General features: G+C 51.5%; 2 protein-coding genes across 4 annotated transcripts; one reads left to right on the forward strand and one right to left on the reverse strand.

Annotated features, from left to right (window-relative positions):
• The first annotated feature begins 264 nt into the window (after positions 1-264).
• Positions 265-21,188, forward strand: rbm25b (RNA binding motif protein 25b). Of its 3 annotated transcripts, none has more exons than XM_084439930.1 (17): positions 265-435; positions 6,307-6,433; positions 6,526-6,746; positions 7,218-7,275; positions 7,897-8,057; positions 8,684-8,863; positions 9,022-9,105; positions 12,276-12,565; positions 13,523-13,643; positions 15,141-15,230; positions 15,596-15,669; positions 16,883-17,033; positions 17,227-17,659; positions 18,081-18,376; positions 18,856-18,954; positions 19,842-19,889; positions 20,034-21,188. In XM_084439930.1, the coding sequence occupies exons 2-17, from the start codon at positions 6,358-6,360 to the stop codon at positions 20,124-20,126; spliced, it is 2,475 nt and encodes an 824-aa protein (XP_084296056.1). In that variant the 5' UTR covers positions 265-435; positions 6,307-6,357; the 3' UTR covers positions 20,127-21,188. The 3 variants fall into 3 exon arrangements, with proteins under 3 accessions (XP_084296056.1, XP_084296055.1, XP_084296057.1); XM_084439929.1 differs by having other exon boundaries at positions 6,340-6,433; XM_084439931.1 differs by having other exon boundaries at positions 6,340-6,433; positions 8,687-8,863.
• A 287-nt stretch (positions 21,189-21,475) lies between these two features.
• eif2s1b (eukaryotic translation initiation factor 2, subunit 1 alpha b) lies at positions 21,476-25,753 on the reverse strand. The gene is made up of 8 exons (XM_084439370.1): positions 25,617-25,753; positions 24,658-24,900; positions 24,499-24,578; positions 23,866-24,017; positions 23,644-23,750; positions 23,322-23,419; positions 22,519-22,662; positions 21,476-22,183 (listed from the first exon to the last, which is right to left on the reverse strand). The coding sequence occupies exons 2-8, from the start codon at positions 24,896-24,898 to the stop codon at positions 22,058-22,060; spliced, it is 948 nt and encodes a 315-aa protein (XP_084295496.1). The 5' UTR covers positions 24,899-24,900; positions 25,617-25,753; the 3' UTR covers positions 21,476-22,057.
• Positions 25,754-26,424: the final 671 nt, after the last annotated feature.

Here is a 26,424-nt window from a genome sequence, read left to right on the forward strand (position 1 = left end):
GACGGAGATGGAAGGCTATGTATCATTTTGATTCCTCCATTTTCGTGTTAGTTTTTTTTTTTTTTTCAAGCGCATCCGTTGTGAGCTCCTAGTGAAGCGGTGAAGCGGTAGTGAAGCGGTGAAGCGGTAGTGAAGCGGTGAAGCGGTAGCTCCGGGTAGCTCCGGATTACCGGCCCATGGATTACCCATGGTGCAATGCGAATCGTCGTCTTGACTCGTGCGGAACCACTCGCCTCTTGACTTGACGCTGACGGTCATCGGCTAGCTGCTGTTAGCTTGCTGTTAGCTTGCTGTTAGCTTGCTAAACTAGCTGATGTTAGCTTGCTAAACGTCCAGATATCCTCGAGAAAGCTAGCAGGCTAGTAGCGCTGCGTCCACGCTAAGGAGCCCGGCCAAGGATTCAGCCACCTCGGCGTGTTTACCACCTGATCCAGGGTAAGAGAAATCAAGTCACATTAACGCAGTGCTAGCATCATGCTACATAGCATCTAGCATCATAGCATGTAGCATCATAGCTTACTGATTCAGAAAAAGAGCGACGTGATTGTATTTTAGCACAGCACGTAGCCAGCCTAGCCTAGCCAGCAGCTAAGCTAACATGAAGCGGTGATCTGGACAATAACCAGCAGCAACGCTCACTAACCCTAACCCTCACGTTCCTATTATCATCTCTATCTAGACGAGTCGCTATGAGTTTAGCTAACGTGAGCAAGTTATTAACCCTAACCCCAACCCTAACCTTCCACCTGAACTAACCCAACCCTAACCTTCTACCTGAACTAACCCCAACCCTAACCTTCTACCTGAACTAACCCCAACCCTAACCTTCTACCTGAACTAACCCCAACCATAACCTTCTACCTGAACTAACCCCAACCCTAACCTTCTACCTGAACTAACCCCAACCCTAACCTTCTACCTGAACTAACCCCAACCATAACCTTCTACCTGAACTAACCCCAACCCTAACCTGCTACCTAAACTAACCCCAACCCTAACCTTCTACCTGAACTAACCCCAACCATAACCTTCTACCTGAACTAACCCTAACCTTCTACCTGAACTAACCCCAACCCTAACCTGCTACCTAAACTAACCCCAACCCTAACCTGCTACCTAAACTAACCCCAACCCTAACCTTCCACCTAAACTAACCCCAACCCTAACCTGCTACCTAAACTAACCCCAACCCTAACCTTCTACCTGAACTAACCCCAACTATAACCTTCTACCTGAACTAACCCCAACCCTAACCTTCTACCTGAACTAACCCCAACCCTAACCTTCTACCTGAACTAACCCCAACCATAACCTTCTACCTGAACTAACCCCAACCCTAACCTTCTACCTGAACTAACCCCAACCCTAACCTGCTACCTAAACTAACCCCAACCCTAACCTTCTACCTGAACTAACCCCAACCATAACCTTCTACCTGAACTAACCCCAACCCTAACCTTCTACCTGAACTAACCCCAACCATAACCTTCTACCTGAACTAACCCCAACCCTAACCTTCTACCTGAACTAACCCCAACCATAACCTCCTACCTGAACTAACCCTAACCTTCTACCTGAACTAACCCTAACCTTCTACCTGAACTAACCCCAACCCTAACCTTCTACCTGAACTAACCCTAACCTTCTACCTGAACTAACCCTAACCTTCTACCTGAACTAACCCCAACCCTAACCTTCTACCTGAACTAACCCCAACCCTAACTTTCTACCTGAACTAACCCCAACCCTAACCTTCTACCTGAACTAACCCCAACCCTGACCTTCTACCTGAACTAACCCCAACCCTAACCTTCTACCTGAACTAACCCCAACCCTAACCTTCTACCTGAACTAACCCCAACCCTAACCTTCCACCTAAACTAACCCCAACCCTAACCTTACACCTAAACTAACCCCAACCCTAACCTGCTACCTGAACTAACCCTAACCTTCTACCTGAACTAACCCCAACCCTAACCTTCCACCTAAACTAACCCCAACCCTAACCTCCTACCTGAACTAACCCCAACCCTAACCTTCTACCTGAACTAACCCCAACCATAACCTTCTACCTGAACTAACAATAACCTTCCACCTAAACTAACCCCAACCCTAACCTCCTACCTGAACTAATCCCAACCCTAACCTTCCACCTAAACTAACCCCAACCCTAACCTCCTACCTGAACTAACCCCAACCTAACCTTCCACCTAAACTAACCCCAACCCTAACCTTCTACCTGAACTAACCCCAACCCTAACCTTCTACCTGAACTAACCCCAACCATAACCTTCTACCTGAACTAACCCCAACCCTAACCTTCCACCTAAACTAACCCTAACCTTCTACCTGAACTAACCCTAACCTTCTACCTGAACTAACCCCAACCCTAACCTTCTACCTGAACTAACCCCAACCCTAACTTTCTACCTGAACTAACCCCAACCCTAACCTTCTACCTGAACTAACCCCAACCCTGACCTTCTACCTGAACTAACCCCAACCCTAACCTTCTACCTGAACTAACCCCAACCCTAACCTTCTACCTGAACTAACCCCAACCCTAACCTTCCACCTAAACTAACCCCAACCCTAACCTTACACCTAAACTAACCCCAACCCTAACCTGCTACCTGAACTAACCCTAACCTTCTACCTGAACTAACCCCAACCCTAACCTTCCACCTAAACTAACCCCAACCCTAACCTTCTACCTGAACTAACCCCAACCCTAACCTTCTACCTGAACTAACCCCAACCCTAACCTTCTACCTGAACGAACCCCAACCCTAACCTTCTACCTGAACGAACCCCAACCCTAACCTTCTACCTGAACTAACCCCAACCCTAACCTGCTACCTGAACTAACCCAACCCTAACCTTCTACCTAAACTAACCCAACCCTAACCTTCTACCTGAACTAACCCCAACCCTGACCTTCTACCTGAACTAACCCCAACCCTAACCTTCCACCTAAACTAACCCTAACCTTCTACCTGAACTAACCCTAACCTTCTACCTGAACTAACCCCAACCCTAACCTTCTACCTGAACTAACCCCAACCCTAACTTTCTACCTGAACTAACCCCAACCCTAACCTTCTACCTGAACTAACCCCAACCCTGACCTTCTACCTGAACTAACCCCAACCCTAACCTTCTACCTGAACTAACCCCAACCCTAACCTTCTACCTGAACTAACCCCAACCCTAACCTTCCACCTAAACTAACCCCAACCCTAACCTTACACCTAAACTAACCCCAACCCTAACCTGCTACCTGAACTAACCCTAACCTTCTACCTGAACTAACCCCAACCCTAACCTTCCACCTAAACTAACCCCAACCCTAACCTTCTACCTGAACTAACCCCAACCCTAACCTTCTACCTGAACTAACCCCAACCCTAACCTTCTACCTGAACGAACCCCAACCCTAACCTTCTACCTGAACGAACCCCAACCCTAACCTTCTACCTGAACTAACCCCAACCCTAACCTGCTACCTGAACTAACCCAACCCTAACCTTCTACCTAAACTAACCCAACCCTAACCTTCTACCTGAACTAACCCCAACCCTGACCTTCTACCTGAACTAACCCCAACCCTAACCTTCTACCTGAACTAACCCCAACCCTAACCTTCTACATGAACTAACCCCAACCCTAACCTTCTACCTGAACTAACCCCAACCCTAACCTTCTACCTGAACTAACCCTAACCTTCTACCTGAACTAACCCCAACCCTAACCTGCTACCTAAACTAACCCCAACCCTAACCTTCTACCTGAACTAACCCCAACCCTAACCTTATACCTGAACTAACCCAACCCTAACCTTCTACCTGAACTAACCCCAACCCTAACCTTCTACCTGAACTAACCCTAACCTTCTACCTGAACTAACCCCAACCCTAACCTCCTACCTGAACTAACCCCAACCCTAACCTTCCACCTAAACTAACCCCAACCCTAACCTTCTACCTAAACTAACCCCCACCCTAACCTTCCACCTGAACTAACCCCAACCCTAACCTTCTACCTAAACTAACCCCCACCCTAACCTTCTACCTGAACTAACCCCAACCCTGACCTTCTACCTGAACTAACCCCAACCCTAACCTTCTACCTGAACTAACCCCAACCCTAACCTTCTACCTAAACTAACCCCCACCCTAACCTTCTACCTGAACTAACCCCAACCCTGACCTTCTACCTGAACTAACCCCAACCCTAACCTTCTACCTGAACTAACCCCAACCCTAACCTTCTACCTGAACTAACCCCAACCCTAACCTTCTACCTGAACTAACCCCAACCCTAACCTCCTACCTGAACTAACCCCAACCCTAACTTTCTACCTGAACTAACCCCAACCCTAACCTTCTACCTGAACTAACCCCAACCCTAACCTTCTACCTGAACTAACCCCAACCCTAACTTTCTACCTGAACTAACCCCAACCCTAACCTTCTACCTGAACTAACCCCAACCCTGACCTTCTACCTGAACTAACCCCAACCCTAACCTTCTACCTGAACTAACCCCAACCCTAACCTTCTACCTGAACTAACCCTAACCTTCTACCTGAACTAACCCCAACCCTAACCTTCTACCTGAACTAACCCCAACCCTAACCTTCTACCTGAACTAACCCCAACCCTAACCTTCCACCTAAACTAACCCCAACCCTAACCTTCTACCTGAACTAACCCCAACCCTAACCTTCTACCTGAACTAACCCCAACCCTAACCTTCTACCTGAACGAACCCCAACCCTAACCTTCTACCTGAACTAACCCCAACCCTAACCTGCTACCTGAACTAACCCAACCCTAACCTTATACCTAAACTAACCCAACCCTAACCTTCTACCTGAACTAACCCCAACCCTGACCTTCTACCTGAACTAACCCCAACCATAACCTTCTACCTGAACTAACCCCAACCCTAACCTTCTACCTGAACTAACCCCAACCCTAACCTTCTACCTGAACTAACCCCAACCCTAACCTTCTACATGAACTAACCCCAACCCTAACCTTCTACCTGAACTAACCCCAACCCTAACCTTCTACCTGAACTAACCCTAACCTTCTACCTGAACTAACCCCAACCCTAACCTGCTACCTAAACTAACCCCAACCCTAACCTTCTACCTGAACTAACCCCAACCCTAACCTTCTACCTGAACTAACCCTAACCTTCTACCTGAACTAACCCCAACCCTAACCTTCTACCTAAACTAACCCCCACCCTAACCTTCTACCTGAACTAACCCCAACCCTGACCTTCTACCTGAACTAACCCCAACCCTAACCTTCTACCTGAACTAACCCTAACCTTCTACCTGAACTAACCCCAACCCTAACCTTCTACCTAAACTAACCCCCACCCTAACCTTCTACCTGAACTAACCCCAACCCTGACCTTCTACCTGAACTAACCCCAACCCTAACCTTCTACCTGAACTAACCCCAACCCTAACCTCCTACCTGAACTAACCCCAACCCTAACTTTCTACCTGAACTAACCCCAACCCTAACCTTCTACCTGAACTAACCCCAACCCTAACCTTCTACCTGAACTAACCCCAACCCTAACTTTCTACCTGAACTAACCCCAACCCTAACCTTCTACCTGAACTAACCCCAACCCTGACCTTCTACCTGAACTAACCCCAACCCTAACCTTCTACCTGAACTAACCCCAACCCTAACCTGCTACCTGAACTAACCCCAACCCTAACCTTCTACCTGAACTAACCCCAACCCTAACCTTCTACCTGAACTAACCCCAACCCTAACCTTCTACCTGAACTAACCCCAACCCTAACCTTCTACCTGAACTAACCCCAACCCTAACCTTCTACCTGAACTAACCCTAACCTTCTACCTGAACTAACCCTAACCTTCTACCTGAACTAACCCCAACCCTAACCTTCTACCTGAACTAACCCCAATCCTAACCTTCTACCTGAACTAACCCCAACCCTAACCTTCTACCTGAACTAACCCCAACCCTAACCTCCTACCTGAACTAACCCCAACCCTAACCTTCTACCTGAACTAACCCTAACCTTCTACCTGAACTAACCCTAACCTACCTAAACTAAGTAAAACCTTCAGAGTGGAGCCAGAAGTAGTCAGTATAGTCTATCAACTTTGAGCTATTTGTTAGTAGAAAGGCATAAGGCAGATAGACCAGGGTGAATATAGCTAGCTAGCTATTCTGCTCAAATAATCCAGTAATAGCGGTGCTTGTGGATGTAGTACTAAAGAGGCTAGTTCATGCTACTCTGTTCAGTGCACTTACAGACTCTCTCATCATCATTACCAGGCGGGTGATACTGTCAAGATGTCGTTCCCTCCTCACCTGAACCGACCACTACTCCCCCCAGGAATCCCTCCACCTCAGTTCGGTTATCCCTCAGGTGAGGCTGCCCTGCTGGTACATGGTAACACTCATTAGCCCTCAGGTTGAGAACATGGGTTTCTGAATGGTTTCCGCTGTGCCCTTTTCCAGGAGGCCCAATGATCCCGGTGCACATGGGCATCATGACTGCCTCCGCCGCGGTCCTGGTGCCGACCTCCGTGTCTGTGGTCAGTAAACCTGCCGTCCCCAGGAAGGAGGCGCCCCCGCTGCGGCCCAAGGAGAGTGCTGAGAGCAGCGGCCCCACGACCACCGTGTTTGTGGGGAACATATCAGAGAAGGCCTCGGACATGTTGATCCGACAGCTGCTGGCGGTGAGGACGAGGACCGTGGTATAGACCGGACCGTGGTATAGACCGGACCGTGGTATAGACCGGACCGTGGTATAGACCGGACCGTGGTATAGACCGGACCGTGGTATAGACCGGACCGTGGTATAGACCGGGCCGTGGTATAGACCGGACCGTGGTATAGACCGGGCCGTGGTATAGACCGGGCCGTGGTATAGACCGGGCCGTGGTATAGACCGGACCGTGGTATAGACCGGGCCGTGGTACAGACCGGACCGTGGTATAGACCGGACCGTGGTATAGACCGGGCCGTGGTATAGACCGGACCGTGGTATAGACCGGACCGTGGTATAGACCGGACCGTGGTATAGACCGGGCCGTGGTATAGACCGGACCGTGGTATAGACCGGACCGTGGTATAGACCGGACCGTGGTATAGACTGTACCATCATCATTACACACAAACCATTATTAAACACATGTCTCCCTTCCCAGAAATGTGGCCTTGTCCTAAGCTGGAAGAGAGTCCAGGGAGCCTCTGGAAAACTCCAAGGTAAAAACACAACAGGCTGCATGTTCCCACTGGCTACAATAACAACAGGCTGCATGTTCCCACTGGCTACAATAACAACAGGCTGCATGTTCCCACTGGCTACAATAACAACAGGCTGCATGTTCCCACTGGCTACAATAACAACAGGCTGCATGTTCCCACTGGCTACAATAACAACAGGCTGCATGTTCCCACTGGCTACAATAACAACAGGCTGCATGTTCCCACTGGCTACAATAACAGGCTGCATGTTCCTACTGGCTACAATAACAACAGGCTGCATGTTCCCACTGGCTACAATAACAACAGGCTGCATGTTCTCACTGACTACAATAACAACAGGCTGCATGTTCTCACTGACTACAATAACAACAGGCTGCATGTTCCCACTGGCTACAATAGCAGTAGATGGATAGATACCTTATTGATCCCCAGGAGAAAATAGTTTAAAATGGTTTACATCATAGACTAGTATGTCCCTGGCCTGGTCTCAAACCAGGTATCTCCTGGAGACTGTTCAGAAGCCCTAACTACTGGTCTACTCAGCGCCCACTACCGTGATGAAAAAGATACATCTGAATCTCACGCCACAATCCTGGTTATCTCTGCTGTGTGTTTCAGCCTTTGGGTTTTGTGAGTACAAGGAGCCAGAGTCCACGTTGCGAGCTTTACGACTCCTTCACGAGCTGCAGATCGGGGAGAAGAAGCTCCTGGTGAAGGTGGACGCGAAGACCAAGGCCCAGCTGGACGAGTGGAAGGCCAAGAAGAAGAGCACCAACGGGGTGGGTGGTCTGGAGACGGGCCGCTGTGGGAGATAGATACTGCATGTCATTAATGTGCCCTTAATAAAGTGAACATCTCTGTTCCCAGGCTCACAGGTCACTGTGGATCAACTGAGGGGTGAAAAGAGGGAGTCTTGGAGCACACGGATCATCTTTTAATCATTAACTTTATTTGGTGCGATTTCACCAACGTTTCGACTTGCGTCTTTTTCAAGGTGATTCAAAATGAAATCACCAAATAAAGTTTATGATTAAAAGATGATCCGTGTGATCCAAGACTCCCTCCTTTCACACTTTGATCCAAGACTCCCTCCTTTCACACTTTGATCCAAGACTCCCTCCTTTCACACTTTGATCCAAGACTCCCTCCTTTCACACTTTTAGTCCTCTATGTGAGCACCAGACATCTAACAAAAGAAGGCTGAGCACGGGAACTCTGAGCATTGTAGATGTTGAGGGGTGTTGAGCTGAGCAGCATTGTAGATGTTGAGGGGTGTTGAGCTGAGCAGCATTGTAGATGTTGAGGGGTGTTGAGCTGAGCAGCATTGTAGATGTTGAGGGGTGCTGAGCTGAGCAGCATTGTAGATGTTGAGGGGTGTTGAGCTGTGTTTGCTCTGTTGGGACAGAAGGCGGAGGACGGGGCGGAGGAGGAGGACGAGGTTCTGGACGAGGACAGTAAGAAGCGGGACCAGATAGTCCAGGGCGCCATCGACGGCCTGATCCGGGAGTTCGCCAGCGAGCTCAACTCTGCGTCGCAGGACGATGACTCCCACCGGCGCAAAAAGAAGAAGGAGAAGAAAGGAGAGGTAAAGGAGCTCTGGGCGGCCATGACGGTTTTCACTGGTCACATGGTTCACTGGGCACATGGTTCACTGGTCACATGGTTCACTGGTCACATGGTGCTTCTGATCAGGGCCGTCTGGCCGAGCTGTTAAATGACCGTAATACCGTCCCTGCGTTTCAGGAGGATATCAATGCAATCGACATGGAGGAGGACAAGAGAGACCTGATTTCCAGAGAGATCAGTAAATTCCGCGACACACACAAGGTACAGTGTGTCACTCATCTCCCATGCTCACATTGCAGGTTTTGGAAAGAAGCTGCACACATTTAGTTCACTTATTTAGGTTGGTACACTTAGAGCTAGTTCACACTGAACACTTAGCGCTAGTTGACACTGAACACCAGCCAATTCTGATCCACTGTCAAGATGCATACTGTTCTCCAATTTTGACTTATACAAAATTTCAGTGTGGAATATTTCGATCCATACAACATAATTTTGATGTTTCAAGATCTATTCCAAAACCAAGATCAGTCCAAATTATAATTATGCGTCACCTTATTCAGTCCTAATTTGACTTGTGTGATGGAATGGTTTATTATTTCCATTGTAAGTCATAAATGAGCCTATTTAGGTGTGACCATATAGAGGCATAATCCATTCATCACACACAAAATTGCATGGAGACGATGTTAAGTTACCTCACAGCTAATCTATTCATTAAACCCCACCATTATGATAGAGATCATATGGTGACTAAAGCAAGATGAATCTCAGAACTTTGGAAAAAGTTGCGAGGATAGGATGTGGAAAAAGTTGCGAGGATAGGATGTAAGTATGAGCTTTCCTTTACTACGTACCTAACCTGGCCACCCCCCTCAGAGGACTCGCACAGGGGCAACGGCACAGGCTCCGGGGGTCTGGAGGGTCAGGAGGGAGCACAGGCTCCGGGGGTCTGGAGGTTCAGGATGGAGCACAGGCTCCGGGGGTCTGGAGGGTCAGGAGGGAGCACAGGCTCCGGGGGTCTGGAGGGTCAGGAGGGAGCACAGGCTCCGGGGGTCTGGAGGGAGCACAGGCTCCGGGGGTCGTCTAAAAACAAACTCTATCCTCTCCTAACAACCTGAACCCTAGAACCTGCACACCGCTTCAACAAGGTGTACACATGATGTTGAGGCCGACTCCAGAGAGCCTGGTGAACCTGTGTGAGCCCTCCTCTGTAAATCATGTGGATTCTTAGTGTGTGTGTGTGTGTGTGTGTGTGTGTGTGTGTGTGTGAGAGCACTCAGACTGTCTAACCACTGCTGCAGAGAGAGATTTGGGCTGTAGCGTCTAGTGTGTTGTGTCAGGGGGGTGTGCCTCTCCACAGCAGCCCCCCGCGCCCTGAACACTGGTCCGGTGAGTCCTCCCTGTGTGTTCCTCCTTACTGCTCTCCTGCTCTCCTCATCACGCTGTCCTGTCTTCCTCCCGTCTCTCCCTTCATCTCCACACCTCTGTCTTCCTCTTCATCTCTCTCCCTTCATCTCCACACCTCCGTCTTCCTCTTCATCTCTCTCCCTCTCTCCCTTCATCTCCACACCTCTCTTCCTCTTCCTCTCTCTGTCCATCTCTCTCCCTCTCTCCCTTCATCTCCACACCTCTGTCTTCCTCTCTCTGTCCATCTCTCTCCCTCTCTCCCTTCATCTCCACACCTCCGTCTTCCTCTTCCTCTCTGTCCATCTCTCTCCCTCTCTCCCTTCATCTCCACAACTCTGTCTTCCTCTTCCTCTCTCTGTCCATCTCTCTCCCTCTCTCCCTTCATCTCCACACCTCCGTCTTCCTCTTCCTCTCTCTGTCCATCTCTCTCCCTCTCTCCGTTCATCTCCACACCTCTGTCTTCCTCTTCCTCTCTCTGTCCATCTCTCTCCCTCTCTCCCTTCATCTCCACACCTCCGTCTTCCTCGCCGTCTCTCCGTTCATCTCCACACCTCTCTCTGTTCATCTCTCTCCCTCTCTCTTCCTCTCCCTCTCTCTCTTCCTCTCCCTCTCTCTCTTCCTCTCCCTCTCTCTGTTCATCTCTCTCCCTTTCTCTGTTCATCTCCAGACCTCTCTCTTCCTCTCCCTCTCTCTGTTCATCTCCACACCTCTCTCTTCCTCTCCCTCTCTCTGTTCATCTCCACACCTCTCTCTTCCTCTCGTGATGCTGTCCTTTCCTCATTCCTCACCCCTCATGTGTCATGTCCTATTGGCAGAAAAGTCAAGTCTTCTTCATGTACCGTAATATTGGAATAGAGAGAGAGACCTGTTCCTTTTACATCAAGCTAGTCTTTGCTATGCTATCTTCAATGGGAAACCACAAAGGTAGGTTTAGGTAACTAATGAAGAAGACATTACTGTAAGTCAAACGCACCAGGAGCACAGTAGCTTTCAGGCTCCCTCCCCCTCCTCCTCCATGTCCGTCCTACTGTCCCCTGCTGTCCTTCCATCTCTACCTTTCTGGCTACTTGTCTACAGTCCCACTAGACCCATGGCTCCTCCGTGTCTTTGGTAAGTCCACTAGAACGGCTGTAAGCCATTGTGGTAGTAAAGACCTTGGGCTTTCTGAGGCTGCACTCGCAAAGCGTGAACACAGAAATGAGCCTCACTTCATTGCGCTAAATTACTTTTGTGATAAAAACTATAAAGTTTGCATGAAGAGCCATGTGTGTAGTGTCGGGAGGGAGACTCGTTGTATGTTTGACAGAGAGACATGGGGACCCTCTGAAGCCCGCTGCAGGGGTAAGACAGCTTCTACCTCTATCATTTATCTGTACAGAAATGTAAAAACAAACTTGAATGTGATGCCTTCTCTGTTTTAGCCAGGTTGTAGTAGTGAAGGTTGTGTTTTGACGCCCTGTTTGACTTGTGCTTGAGTAAGAAACGTTTCCCTGTCGATGGTCTGACCTGCTCTTCCTCCCGGCCTCTTACCTGTAGGCCTATAAGGGGTTGCGAGGGCCTGAAACCGTAGTTCCAACACCTGTAAGTCACAACCAACCAACTAGCTCCAGGATCCACGCCTTTTTCTGTTTCTCTTGTAATGAGAGGAGACGTTTGTGGACAGAAAGACTCGTCTTCTGCAGCGTCCTCTTCCCGGTTTGAATGCCTGACATTGTTTGAGATGTCCAGCAGACGTCCGTGACCTTGACCAAGTGGTTTCCAGTGCGTCCGTATCGGCCCTCCCAGTCAACTAGATCACACTCAAGAACTGAAACACACTCCACCTCACAGTCATAGATCCATAACTGATCTGCCCACTATTTGATCTTGCTGGGTTTTAGAACATTTGAACTTCCTGATCACTTCTCTTTCTAGAGGATGACAGAACTGGAACTGCTAGTTTCACTCCCAGGAGCCTGGAGATCACTTCCCCCGAGCTCTGTGTCCCAGAGACCCCTGAACACCTCCTGCTCTCTCCACAGAAACTAGAGGAGGAGAAGGACAAGAAGGAGAAGGAGCGGCAGGAGTTTGAGCGGGAGAGACGGGAGAGGGAGAAGGAGAGGGAGCGCGAGCGGGAGCGCCGGGACCGCGAGAGGGAGAAGGAGCGCGAGAAGGAGCGCGAGAAGGAGAGGGAGAGAGACCGCGAGAGAGACCCGGAGCGAGAGAGAGAGCGAGACCGTGACCGCCGGACCAAGGAGAGGGTGAGAGAGAGAGAGTGGGAGAGAGAGAGGGAGAGGAGCCAAGAGAGGAGCGCCGACCGCAGCCGCTCCAGGTGAGGAGGACTCAGGAACCCCTGCTGATAAATACAGAGGGAGGGAGGGATGGAGGGAGGGAGGGAGAGATGGAGGGATGGAGGGAGGGAGGGAGAGAGGGAGGGAGGGAGGGAGGGAGGGAGAGAGGGAGGGAGAGAGGGAGGGAGGGAGGGAGGGAGGGAGGGAGAGAGGGAGGGAAAGAGGGAGAGAGGGATGGAGAGAGGGATGGAGGGAGGGAGAGAGGGATGGATGGAGGGTGGAGGGGGGGATGGAGGGAGGGAGAGGGAGGGAGGGGGGGATGGAGGGATGGATGGACGGGCTTATGGTAACTGAGCTGGTGACCTCCCAGGGAGATGAGCCGGAGGGATGGAGAGAGGGATGGAGGGTGGAGGGGGGGATGGATGGAGGGTGGAGGGAGGGAGGGAGGGATGGAGGGTGGAGAGAGGGAGGGATGGAGGGAGGGAGGGATGGAGGGTGGAGAGAGGGATGGAGGGAGGGAGAGAGGGATGGAGGGTGGAGAGAGGGAGGGAGGGAGAGAGGGATGGAGGGAGAGAGGGATGGAGGGTGGAGAGAGGGATGGAGGGAGGGAGAGAGGGATGGAGGGATGGAGAGAGGGATGGAGGGTGGAGAGAGGGAGGGATGGAGGGAGAGAGGGATGGAGGGTGGAGAGAGGGATGGAGGGAGGGAGAGAGGGATGGAGGGATGGAGAGAGGGATGGAGGGATGGAGGGTGGAGAGAGGGATGGAGGGAGGGAGAGAGGGATGGAGGGATGGAGAGAGGGATGGAGGGAGAGAGGGATGGAGGGTGGAGAGAGGGATGGAGGGAGGGAGAGGGAGGGAGAGAGAGAGAGAGGGATGGAGGGATGGGTGGAGGGAGGGAGGGAGAGAGGGATGGAGGGATGGGTGGAGGGAGGGAGGGAGAGAGGGATGGAGGGATGGATGGACGGGTTTATGGTAACTGAGCTGGTGACCTCCCAGGGAGATGAGCCGCGACAGAGACAAGGAGAAGAAGAGAGACCGGGAGGAGGATGAGGAGGAGATGTACGAGCGCAGGAGGGTGGAGAGGAAGCTGAGAGACAAGGAGGCAGCGTACCAGGAGGTACAGGACTCTGCTCCTCCAACGCATCATCAGAGAGAAACAGCTTCATACTGTGTCCTCTTAGCTGTAGCCTGTTCAGAGGTTGGGTTGGTTTTAGCTGTAGCGTGTTCAGAGGTTGGGTTGGTTTTAGCTGTAGCGTGTTCAGAGGTTGGGTTGGTTTTAGCTGTAGCGTGTTCAGAGGGGTTGGTGGTTTTAGCTGTAGCGTGTTCAGAGGGGTTGGTGGTTTTAGCTGTAGCGTGTTCAGAGGTTGGGTTGGTGGTTTTAGCTGTAGCGTGTTCAGAGGGGTTGGTGGTTTTAGCTGTAGCGTGTTCAGAGGTTGGGTTGGTAGTTTTAGCTGTAGCGTGTTCAGAGGTTGGGTTGGTGGTTTCAGCTGTAGCGTGTTCAGAGGGGTTGGTGGTTTTAGCTGTAGCGTGTTCAGAGGGGTTGGTGGTTTTAGCTGTAGCGTGTTCAGAGGTTGGGTTGGTGGTTTTAGCTGTAGCGTGTTCAGAGGGGTTGGTGGTTTTAGCCGTAGCGTGTTCAGAGGTTGGTTGGTGGTTTTAGCCGTAGCGTGTTCAGAGGTTGGGTTGGTGGTTTTAGCTGTAGCGTGTTCAGAGGTTGGGTTGGTGGTTTTAGCTGTAGCGTGTTCAGAGGTTGGGTTGGTGGTTTTAGCTGTAGCGTGTTCAGAGGGGTTGGTGGTTTTAGCTGTAGCGTGTTCAGAGGTTGGGTTGGTGGTTTTAGCTGTAGCGTGTTCAGAGGTTGGGTTGGTGGTTTTAGCTGTAGCGTGTTCAGAGGTTGGGTTGGTGGTTTTAGCTGTAGCGTGTTCAGAGGTTGGGTTGGTGGTTTTAGCTGTAGCGTGTTCAGAGGTTGGTTGGTTGTTTTAGCTGTAGCGTGTTCAGAGGTTGGGTTGGTGGTTTTAGCTGTAGCGTGTTCAGAGGTTGGGTTGGTTTTAGCTGTAGTGTGTTCAGAGGTTGGGTTGGTGGTTTTAGCTGTAGCGTGTTCAGAGGTTGGGTTGGTTTTAGCTGTAGCGTGTTCAGAGGTTGGGTTGGTTTTAGCTGTAGCGTGTTCAGAGGTTGGGTTGGTTTTAGCTGTAGCGTGTTCAGAGGTTGGGTTGGTGGTTTTAGCCGTAGCGTGTTCAGAGGTTGGGTTGGTGGTTTTAGCCGTAGCGTGTTCAGAGGTTGGGTTGGTGGTTTTAGCCGTAGCGTGTTCAGAGGTTGGGTTAGTGGTTTTAGCTGTAGCGTGTTCAGAGGTTGGGTTGGTGGTTTTAGCTGTAGCGTGTTCAGAGGGGTTGGTGGTTTTAGCTGTAGCGTGTTCAGAGGTTGGGTTGGTTTTAGCTGTAGCGTGTTCAGAGGTTGGGTTGGTGGTTTTAGCTGTAGCGTGTTCAGAGGGTGGGTTGGTGGTTTTAGCTGTAGCGTGTTCAGGTTCTGTAGCGTGTTCAGGTTCTGTAGCGTGTTCAGGTTCTGTAGCGTGTTCAGGTTCTGTAGCGTGTTCAGGTTCTGACTGGTCTCTCTGGTTCTAAAGCGTCTGAAGAACTGGGAGATCCGTGAGAGGAAGAAGGCCAGAGACTACGCCAAGGAGACGGAGAGAGAGGAGGAGCGCAGGAGAGAGATGGTACGAGGAGCACCAGGAAATCCCCTCCTCCTCCCACACCTCCCCTCCCCTCTCTCCTCTCCTCCCCCTCCCTCTCCTCCCCCTCACCTCTCCACCCCTCCCCTCTCTCCTCACCTCTCCACCCCCTCACCCCTCTCCTCCCCCTCCCCTCTCTCCTCTCCTCTCCTCCCCCTCCCCTCTCTCCTCTCCTCTCCTCTCCTCTCCTCTCCTCTCCTCTCCTCTCCTCTCCTCTCCTCTCCTCTCCTCTCCTCTCCTCTCCTCTCCTCTCCTCTCCTCTCCTCTCCTCTCCTCTCCTCTCCTCTCCTCTCCTCTCCTCTCCTCTCTTAAGCATGTCTGATGTGTTTGTGTGTGAATGTTCCCACCAGGCTAAAGAAGGAAAGCGTTTGAAGGAGTTCTTGGAGGACTATGACGACGACAGAGACGACCTCAAATACTACAGGTGAGTCCCGACCTCAAATACTACAGGTGAGACTCTGACCTCAAATACTACAGGTGAGTCCCAGCCTCAAATACTACAGGTGAGACTCTGACCGGTCCAGGTGAGTCCCGGCCTCAAATACTACAGGTGAGTCCCGACCTCAAATACTACAGGTGAGTCCCCACCTCAAATACTACAGGTGAGTCCCGACCTCAAATACTACAGGTGAGACTCTGACCGGTCCAGGTGAGTCCCGGCCTCAAATACTACAGGTGAGTCCCGACCTCAAATACTACAGGTGAGTCCCCACCTCAAATACTACAGGTGAGTCCCGACCTCAAATACTACAGGTGAGTCCCCACCTCAAATACTACAGGTGAGTCCCGACCTCAAATACTACAGGTGAGTCCCCACCTCAAATACTACAGGTGAGTCCCGACCTCAAATACTACAGGTGAGACTCTGACCGGTCCAGGTGAGTCCCGACCTCAAATACTACAGGTGAGTCCCCACCTCAAATACTACAGGTGAGTCCCGACCTCAAATACTACAGGTGAGTCCCCACCTCAAATACTACAGGTGAGTCCCCACCTCAAATACTACAGGTGAGTCCCCACCTCAAATACTACAGGTGAGTCCCCACCTCAAATACTACAGGTGAGTCCCCACCTCAAATACTACAGGTGAGTCCCCACCTCAAATACTACAGGTGAGTCCCCACCTCAAATACTACAGGTGAGACTCTGACCGGTCCAGGTGAGTCCTGGCTCTGACCGGTCCAGGTGAGTCCTGGCTCTGACCGGTCCAGAGTGAGAGACCACTAGAGGACATGATGAGGGACCCCTCTCTGAACACCCCACTGAGGGGTCTTTCTCACATACACAGTTGAGTGAGCACCAAACCAGCTTTGGGCCCGAGTGCGCTTGTTTTGGGCCTGAGTGAACACAACAATCACACAGGTGCACTAGACCAGCCTCTGAGACCTCCTGAAGGGGTGGTTTCAGAGCGGTTAACCAAATTCTTGTGCTCCAGTTGTTGTGTGAAAGCGCCCGTCCGTTTACATGTTTACAACACACTCCACTAGTTAGGATGACTTCTGGACCGCCGTGAAAATAGCATGTGAAACCAAGCGTAATTTCACTTTTATTTTCGCATTTGGTGCAATGATGCGCACTATGTGAAAACCCCCTGAGTGGTTGTTAGTGAAGCATGCTGTTCCCTGTGGGGCCTCTAGGGGCAGCGCGCTGCAGAAGCGCCTGCGCGACCGGGAGAAGGAGAGGGAGATGGACGAGCGAGACAGGAAGAGGGAGAAGGAGGAGCTGGAGGACATCAGACAGAGGCTGCTGGCCGAGGGACACCCCGACCCCGACGCCGAGCTGCTCAGGGTGAGCGTGCGTGCGTGTGTGTGTGTGTGTGTGTGTGTGTGTGCGTGCGTGCATGCGTGTGTGTGAAGGTCATGTGCTCCTGTGCTTCCTCTGTCTGTACTAATCTAATGCTGTAAACCCGTGTCCATCAGTCCTGCTTGTATCTGCTGCCAACTTCATGTTCTGAATGTTTGGGCCCGTCTGATTGGTCCAGATGGAGGAGGAGGCGGAGCGTCTGAGCCGGCCCCCGGTGAAGCCGGAGCCCGACCCCGAGGAGGAGAGGGAGAGACGGAAGCCCCCCAGGGAGGAGAGGGAGAGGGAGCGGGAGAGGAGAGGGGAGCGTGAGCGGGAGCGCGCCGAGCCCCGGGGGCGCCACCACCCCCGCTCCGACGAGGAGGTGGAGGAGGGCGAGGAGGAGGAGGAGGAGTTCGAGGAGGACGGCCACCCCGAGTCCAACCCCCGGCTGAAGCCCACGCTGAGGCCCGTCACGGCCGCGCCCTCCGTGTCCTCGGCCAGCGAGGACGCCTCACCCGACACGCCCGGGGACGAGTCGCCGTGCGGCATCATCATCCCCCACGAGAACTCGCCCCCTGAGGCCCCGCCCCCGGAGGAGGCCCGGCCCAAGATCGGCCTGAGCATGAAACTGGGTGAGAGGTCATCTCTAACTCTGCTCTCTAGAAAATCGCTGACTAGACTAGAACGCCTGGGTTCTCTGGGTTCTCACATTCTCCCTCCGTCCTTCGGTTCCCTCTCTTTCCAACCTGCTGCCTCCATCGATTGGAACGAGCTACAAAAGACCCTCAAACTTGCCCCCCTCATCTCAGTTCCCTCCTATAGTAACCTCCTCCACGGCTTCACCTCTGACCTCTGCCCCTGTCTGAGAGATCTGCCCTGGTCCACAGCACTGGGCTCACTTTACAAGATCCATTCTGAATCAAATGATTCAGCATCCATTCATGAATCCCCAAATCAATCTTTTATTTAACGAATTAATGAATAAATGAAGGAATGAATAGTTCATTCATTCATTCAATCCTTCATTCATTCATTTTTGTGAATGCCCCCCAGGCTCGTCAGGGAGCCCCGGTCAGCCCCACGCCGCCAAGAGGAAGAAGCTGACGGTGGACAGCGTGTTCAACAAGTTTGGCGAGGAGGAGGCGGACGAGCTGCCGCGCCGGAGGAAGCTGGTCCCCCTGGACTACGACGAGGACAAGAGCCTGGGCGTGGACGGCGCCGGCCTCGCCAACATCAAGGGCGCCAACACGGAGGAGAAGCGCAAGCACATCAAGAGCCTGATCGAGAAGATCCCCACGGGCAAGCCAGAGCTGTTCTCCTACACGCTGGACTGGACCATGGTGGACACGGTGAGGGGGGGGTTTACACGCTGGACTGGTCCATGGTGGACACGGTGAGGGGGGGGGGGGGGTTTACACGCTGGACTGGTCCATGGTGGACACGGTGAGGGGGGGGTTTACACGCTGGACTGGTCCATGGTGGACACGGTGAGGGGGGGGGTTAGGGTTAGGGGTTAGGGTTAGCTGTGGGCGAGCCCGATGAAGGCCGGTACTGATGCATCTCTGACGGGTTAATACGACCGCCTCACCGGCAACATGTTTAAAATGTCAAAAAAAAACATTCCAACACTTCCTGAAAGCTGAGAAACTGCACTTTCTAGTAACATAGGGAAAACCAATGAATATTCATAATGTTGTCACTGAACTGACAGGGTTAATAGTGTCCTGGATGTCCTGGATGTCCCGTCTGAAGTGACAGGGTTATTAATGATGTCCTGGATGTCCTGTCTGAAGTGACAGGGTTATTAATGATGTCCTGTCTCTCCCAGAGTCTGATGGAGAGACGCATTCGTCCCTGGATCAATAAGAAGATCATCGAGTACATCGGGGAGGAGGAGGCCACGCTGGTGGACTTCGTGTGTTCAAAGGTACGTTTACAAGACCCTAGCCCTAGCCCTGACCCTAGCCCTGACCCTAGCCCTGACCCTAGCCCTGACCCTAGCCCTGACCCTAGCCCTGACCCTAGCCCTGACCCTAACCCTAGCCCTGACCCTGACCCTAGCCCTGACCCTAGCCCTGACCCTAGCCCTGACCCTGACCCTAACCCTAGCCCTAGCCCTGACCCTAGCCCTGACCCTAGCCCTGACCCTAGCCCTGACCCTAGCCCTGACCCTAGCCCTGACCCTAGCCCTGACCCTAGCCCTAGCCCTGACCCTAGCCCTAGCCCTGACCCTAGCCCTAGCCCTGACCCTAGCCCTGACCCTAGCCCTGACCCTAGCCCTAGCCCTGACCCTAGCCCTAGCCCTAGCCCTGACCCTAGCCCTGACCCTAGCCCTGACCCTAGCCCTAGCCCTGACCCTAGCCCTAGCCCTGACCCTAGCCCTGACCCTAGCCCTGACCCTAGCCCTGACCCTAGCCCTAGCCCTGACCCTAGCCCTGACCCTAGCCCTGACCCTAGCCCTGACCCTAGCCCTAGCCCTGACCCTAGCCCTGACCCTAGCCCTGACCCTAGCCCTGACCCTAACCCTGACCCTAACCCTAGCCCTGACCCTAGCCCTGACCCTAACCCTGACCCTAACCCTAGCCCTGACCCTAACCCTGACCCTAACCCTAGCCTCAGAGAAAGCAACGTTTACCAGACCAGACCAGCCTCAGACTCACTCACTCACTCACTCACTCACTCACTCACACTCACTCACTCACTCACTCACACTCTCTCTCTCTCTCTCTCTCTCTCTCTCTCTCTCTCCCTCTCTCTCTCTCTCTCTCTCTCTCTCTCTCTCTCTCCCTCCCTCATGTTCTCTCTCTCTCTCAGGTAATGGCTCATGGGACCCCACAGGGAATCCTGGATGACGTTGCCATGGTGAGTTCACCAGATTCCCTCCTCTCAGCTCAGAACAGCTCATCCAATCACTGCACTCACATTCTCTACCAATATATCCAACATAATCAATTCTCGATCCAAGTGGGATGGACTGTGATCCTATGAGCATGTCTTGACCCCTAGGTTCTGGATGAAGAAGCAGAGGTCTTCATCGTGAAGATGTGGAGGTTACTCATATATGAGACTGAAGCTAAGAAAATTGGACTGGCGAAATGAACAGATAAAGCACTGAACCAAGAACCAACTTTTCTTATTAGAGTACTTGTAGACTTTTCTACTCATGCAGCCCTAATCAAAGAATCTGCTCATTACTGCTCTGCTCTGCTCTGCTCATTACTGCTCTGTTAGCTCCTCTGTTAGCTCCTCTGCTAGCTCCTCTGTTAGCTCCTCTGCTAGCTCCTCTGTTAGCTCCTCTGTTAGCTCCTCTGCTAGCTCCTCTGTTAGCTCCTCTGTTAGCTCCTCTGCTAGCTCCTCTGTTAGCTCATCTGTTAGGTGGTTGTTTTACACCAATATTCTTTTGTTTGTGAAGAGCAAGTCTTGAATTTTTGTTTCATTGTGCCACAGCTGATATTGAGATCCGTCATGTCCAGTAGGTTCAACTAACATTCTGCAACCAAAACTGGACCTTTTTTTCCTCAGACACTTTCAGGTTATATCAATCAAATTCATTCACCTCCATTCTGCTTGTTTGCCTACTGAGCGTAATCCGGCACAGTGGCTCTGTCTGGCGCTGCAGCTGTCACCCTCACACACCACTGTACTGGGATTGACCCGGCCCAGTGGCTCTGTCTGGCGCCCCAGCGGTCACCCTCACACACCACTGTAATGGGATTGACCCGGCCCAGTGGCTCTGTCTGGCGCTGCAGCGGTCACCCTCACACACCACTGTAATGGGATTGACCCGGCCCAGTGGCTCTGTCTGGCGCCCCAGCGGTCAGCCTCACACACCACTGTACTGGGATTGACCCGGCCCAGTGGCTCTGTCTGGCGCCCCAGCGGTCACCCTCACACACCACTGTACTGGGATTGACCCGGCCCAGTGGCTCTGTCTGGCGCCCCAGCGGTCACCCTCACACACCACTGTACTGGGATTGACCCGGCCCAGTGGCTCTGTCTGGCGCCCCAGCGGTCACCCTCACACACCACTGTCATGGGATTGACCCGGCCCAGTGGCTCTGTCTGGCGCCCCAGCGGTCACCCTCACACCACTGTAATGGGATTCATCAACATGAACAGATACTGATTGTGCTTCAGTGAAAATGTCTGCATTTTTTTGTACTGGTGAAAATTTGTTTTGAATAAAAGTGATTTTTTATAGTACTGGTCTGTGTAGTTTTATTCCCTTTCTGGATAGAGGGCGGATCAGGGCCATGGCAGTGGGGGACTACAGGTTCACTCATTTGGATGTATTGTGTGAAATGAGTCACAAAACAAGGGATGATCCCCATCTATGTATCGACAGCTGGTGATCAACTATGACTGCAGGAATCAGAGTACTGCTGGTAAACATGGTGCTCAGACTTGTGCTCTGCTACATATTCACTGACCGACACGTTGAGATCAAAACTTCCACAACTTTATTCAGGTCATATGAGCTAATTGAGCAAAATCCTCTAGGCCAGTAAAAACTCCCACATTGGAGGACCACAAAAGAAATCACCCAATAACATCCAGCACTCAGCCAAGAGCCAACCCTAACCCAAGCTCCTGTTTCACCTGCTGAGTAGAGATGGGGAAACGCCATGGATACTGAAGACACTGGGGCTCTAGCAAAGGAAGTCAAGGCCACGGGTTTTTGCATACGGGTATCATTATGTGACACGCTGTAGTCTGCATGTTATTTCTTTGTTATTCAACACTTTGAGCTGCGAAGGTGTTACGCAATTAAAGTTTATCCAAATTGGGCGTTCTTAAAACGTAGCTACCTGGACATCATTGGCATCCTCATTCAAATTCTAAAACTCATGTGTGTTTGCTCTCTTCTAAATTAACAGATGGGGACATTTTTCAATGAATACTTCATTTAATGTTGTAGTATGAAAGTGAACATCTGGACTGGGTGACCGTGGCCAGGTGTGTCCGTTGGTTCCTCTGTCGTGGTTGGAGCAGCCTCTCCGGGGGGCGGAGCAGCCTCTCCGGGGGGCGGTCTAGTCCTCCGTCTTGGCCTCCATCTCTTCCGCGTCGTCGTCTCCGTCCACCTCGGCGTTCTCTCTCTCTAGCCTCTCCAGCTGACGGGCCAGCTCCGTCTCATCGGTGTCCGTCACCACTTTGGGCTGAGAGGAGAGAACCAACACCCAGGACCTCATTATGACCATGATCCCATCTCTCTGACCAGGACCTCATTATGACCATGAGCCCATCTCTCTGACAGACTGACCAGGACCTCATTATGATCATGAGCCCATCTCTCTGACAGACTGACCTCATTATGACCAAGAGCCCATCTCTCTGACTGACTGACCCCCACCCAGTTGTCTGCCACTGTCCACATAATTCTGCTGATCACTAAGAATACACCTCCCTCTCTCTCCCTCCCTCCCTCTCTCTCTCTCTCCCTCTCTCTCTCTCTCTCCCTCTCCCTCCTCCCCCCCCTCTTCAGTATCCTCACCTCCATCTGGATGTTGAAGACGCCTCTCTTCTCCTCGATCCTCTCCTTGATGGCGGCCATGGCCTGGTTGAGGACGGACAGGCCCTCGGTGCGCTCCAGGGTGGTGGTGGTCATCACGTACCGCGGAGGCGCAATCAGGTTAATCTAGGAAGAAGAACCTCAGTGGTCACAATAGAACCCTAACGGCCAGTATTGAACTGTTCTAGAACCCTAACGGCCAGTATTGAACTGTTCTAGAACCCTAACGGCCAGTATTGAACTGTTCTAGAACCCTAACGGCCAGTACTGAACTGTTCTAGAACCCTAACGGCCAGTATTGAACTGTTCTAGAACCCTAACGGCCAGTACTGAACTGTTCTAGAACCCTAACGGCCAGTATTGAACTGTTCTAGAACCCTAACGGCCAGTACTGAACTGTTCTAGAACCCTAACGGCCAGTATTGAACTGTTCTAGAACCCTAACGGCCAGTATTGAACTGTTCTAGAACCCTAACGGCCAGTACTGAACTGTTCTTTGGAGAACATCAACTCTGCTACAGGTCTGAATAAGATGGACACACTAGTGCCATGAGGGCAATACAAAAGACTACTTTTTTGTATTTTGTACATTTTGTGTACATTTCTATTTTATGTATTTTGCATTTCTATTTGATTGTGTTTTGCACGCAGTGTTCTCTTGCCAAAGAGATAAGAAATAAACACAGGTCTTTTGTAGATGTGTTTTCACCCAACCCAGCCAGAAATGAACTGAGGAAGGAAGGTTGTAAAGAAGGCGAACAGGTCCAGCAGCTCGGTCAACCTACCTTGATGGGCATGACCTCGGTAGAGCAGCCCAGTCCCGCCCGCAGAGCCTCCTTCACGGCATCGATGCCCTCGTACCCGTAGCACGCCACCTCAATGTCTACAAGAAAAGATGGATGATGGATAGGTTGTTAAAGGGATAGTGACAGATTAACATTAGTTTCACCTCACACACGACCTGCTTCAGTAAAGCTGGACTGTTTCGGGGACTGTTTTGTGGACTGTTTCGTGGACTGTTTTGGTGACTGTTTCGTGGACTGTTTTGTGGACTGTTTCGTGGACTGTTTTGGGGACTGTTTCGTGGACTGTTTTGTGGTCTCTTACCGGCTCGTATTTTGACAGCTTGTGGCGTGAGTCGCCTGTTGATGTTGTCGATGAGCACGTTCCTCTCCTCCTCATTTAGGTCCAACCCATCCAGGATGGAAGGGTCTCTGGGGGAGAAATACAACGGTGGCTGATGTGGGACAAACAAGCATCTCTCACTCCTTCTTGCCCGAAGACTCCAGTCACATGATCCCTAGCCGTGTAGAGGACAGGAGAACTCACGAGACGGCCTGTTTGAAGACATCGTAGGCGCCGTAACCGGGCCGCTTGTACTTCTCATCGAAGACCCAGGCGGTGCGCTGGAACAGACTCTCCAGCTGCTCGTCTTTACTGTACTCAAGAACCTCGGCCACGTGCCTCAGGATGCTGTAGACCTGCCCCAGAACACACACACACACGCATGCACACACACACGCACACACACGCACGCACACACACGCGCACACACACACACGCACGCACGCACGCACACACACACACACACGCACACACACGCGCACCCGCACGCGCACACACACACGCACACACACACGCACACACACTCACACGTTCATCTCTACTTCTAATGATGAGGAACCTCTAATGATGAGGAACCTCTAAGGATGAGGAACCTCTAAGGATGAGGAACCTCTAAGGATGAGGAACTTCTAAGGACGAGGAACCTCTAGTGATGAGGAACCTCTAGTGATGAGGAACCTCTAGTGATGAGGAACCTCTAATGATGAGGAACCTCTAGTGATGAGGGGGCATAGTTTAGATTACTCAGATGGTGAAGGACTCAAGAAGGTAGAAGGGGACTCAAGAAGGTAGAAGGGGACTCAAGAAGGTAGAAGGGGACTCGCACACTTGACTTACGGTTTTAGACTTGGTGAATTTGTCCTCACACTTGATGGCCTCCTCGGGTGAAACTCTCCTCTTTGATAAATCAATGTATCCTGCAGGGAGAGAGAACGTTAGTGACGGGTATCTGACCTGTATCTGCTGATTCAGACATGCTGACCGGGCTGAGCTCACCCTTCTCTTTGTCCACGCGGATCACCACCACACACTCGTTGCGGCCGATGCGGATGAGCTTGTTGATGGAGCGGATGCGTCGACGCGACAGCTCGCTCAGGAGGATCATGCCCTCGATGTTGTTGTACTCCAGGAGGCTGACATAGGCGCCCATCTCAGCGATGGAGCGCACGTTGACCATCACCACATCCTCCACCTCTGGGAACCGGTGCTGGTAGAACCGACAGCTGAGCCCCGGCATCACTGGCAGGGACAAGGGGTCAGAGGTCAAAATGACTCAAAAGACAAGATGAGGGTGGGAAAGGAGTGCATTTGATTAGTTTAGATAAATGGCATCCAAACCACTAACTGGCTAACTGGCTGATGTCAATTGAACCAGCTCACATTGTGAGGAGAATAAAAGTGACACTGGCTGAACTGTTCCCACAGGCTAAAGTAGCTGTTTCTAAATGAGTGAAATCTAGATACCCAGTTTATAAAACAGAGCCACGAGGTTAGCTGCAATATTTTGACACTTTTAGAAAACGCTGGTATCCGTGAGCTAGCAGCCACGTTACCTCTCATAGGGAGGCTGGCTGGTCAGCTAACACCATGCTAGCTGGTTCACACACACATGCGGCTCATGCTAGGCTAGCTGCTCTCTGATCACATGCTAGGCTAGCTGCTCTCTGATCACATGCTAGGCTAGCTGCTCTCTGATCACATGCTAGGCTAGCTGCTCTCTGATCACATGCTAGGCTAGCTGCTCTCTGATCACATGCTAGGCTAGCTGCTCTCTGATCACATGCTAGGCTAGCTGCTCACATGCTAGGCTAGCTGCTCTCTTACCCACATGCTAGGCTAGCTGCTCTCTGATCACATGCTAGGCTAGCTGCTCTCTTACCCACATGCTAGGCTAGCTGCTCTCTTAGCCTCCCCGGATACCAGCTGTTTTATCCTCGGTTCACATGATCTCTCACCTGGATCCTCTGGTTACAGAACGGTAGATCGGAATCTCCTATATTCGAGATGTTCAACACATTCAGGGTTTCAGACTCGAGAGGGATAAAAGGGCCCGAGAGATTTAACCTCACATTCATCGAGGGGCTACTGCTAATTTTTTCGACCCGGAAGAGATCAGTCGAACATGGCACGAGCTCACGCAATCGCGTTTACCAGGGTTGCCAGGTTCGTAGTAAAACGAGTCATGTGGGCCACAGCCAATTCCCCTTTGCGCAAACATTAGCGTCATTACGGTACATCGTTTTTTCTCTTGGAAGGACTTATCACCGTCGCATTCACCGACAAGTAGTGAAGTCAAATAACGATGGTTTGATTAAAGAAGTGAAAGGCGGTTGTGGTGTGGCATTTCAAAATAAAGGACCTCTAAATTGTCATAACTATATTTCCTTAATATTCCGATTAGAAATAAAAGGAAATCGCCCATAATGCCGCACCTACTCCAATCCAGAGAGCTAGCAGACCACCCCTGTCTCTGGGTATATCCCAGTGATTTTCAAGACATTCTCATGTGGCATTTCAAAATAAAGGCTCTCTAAACTGTTCTATACAACCTACTGTTTCCTGCAATTTCAGGTTAGGATTAAAAGGAGACCGCCCATAATGCATCAACACTTCCACTTCACAGTACTAGTAGACCACCTCAGGGTGTCGCCCTGTGATTTATATGACATTCTGATGTGGCATTTCAAAATAAAGGACCTCTAAACTGTCCTATATGACCTACTGTTTCCTGCAATTTCAGATTAGGATTAAAGGGAGACCGCC

The sequence above is a fragment of the Borostomias antarcticus genome (assembly GCF_949987555.1).
Source record: "Borostomias antarcticus genome assembly, chromosome: 6".
Lineage (NCBI taxonomy): Eukaryota > Metazoa > Chordata > Actinopteri > Stomiiformes > Stomiidae > Borostomias > Borostomias antarcticus.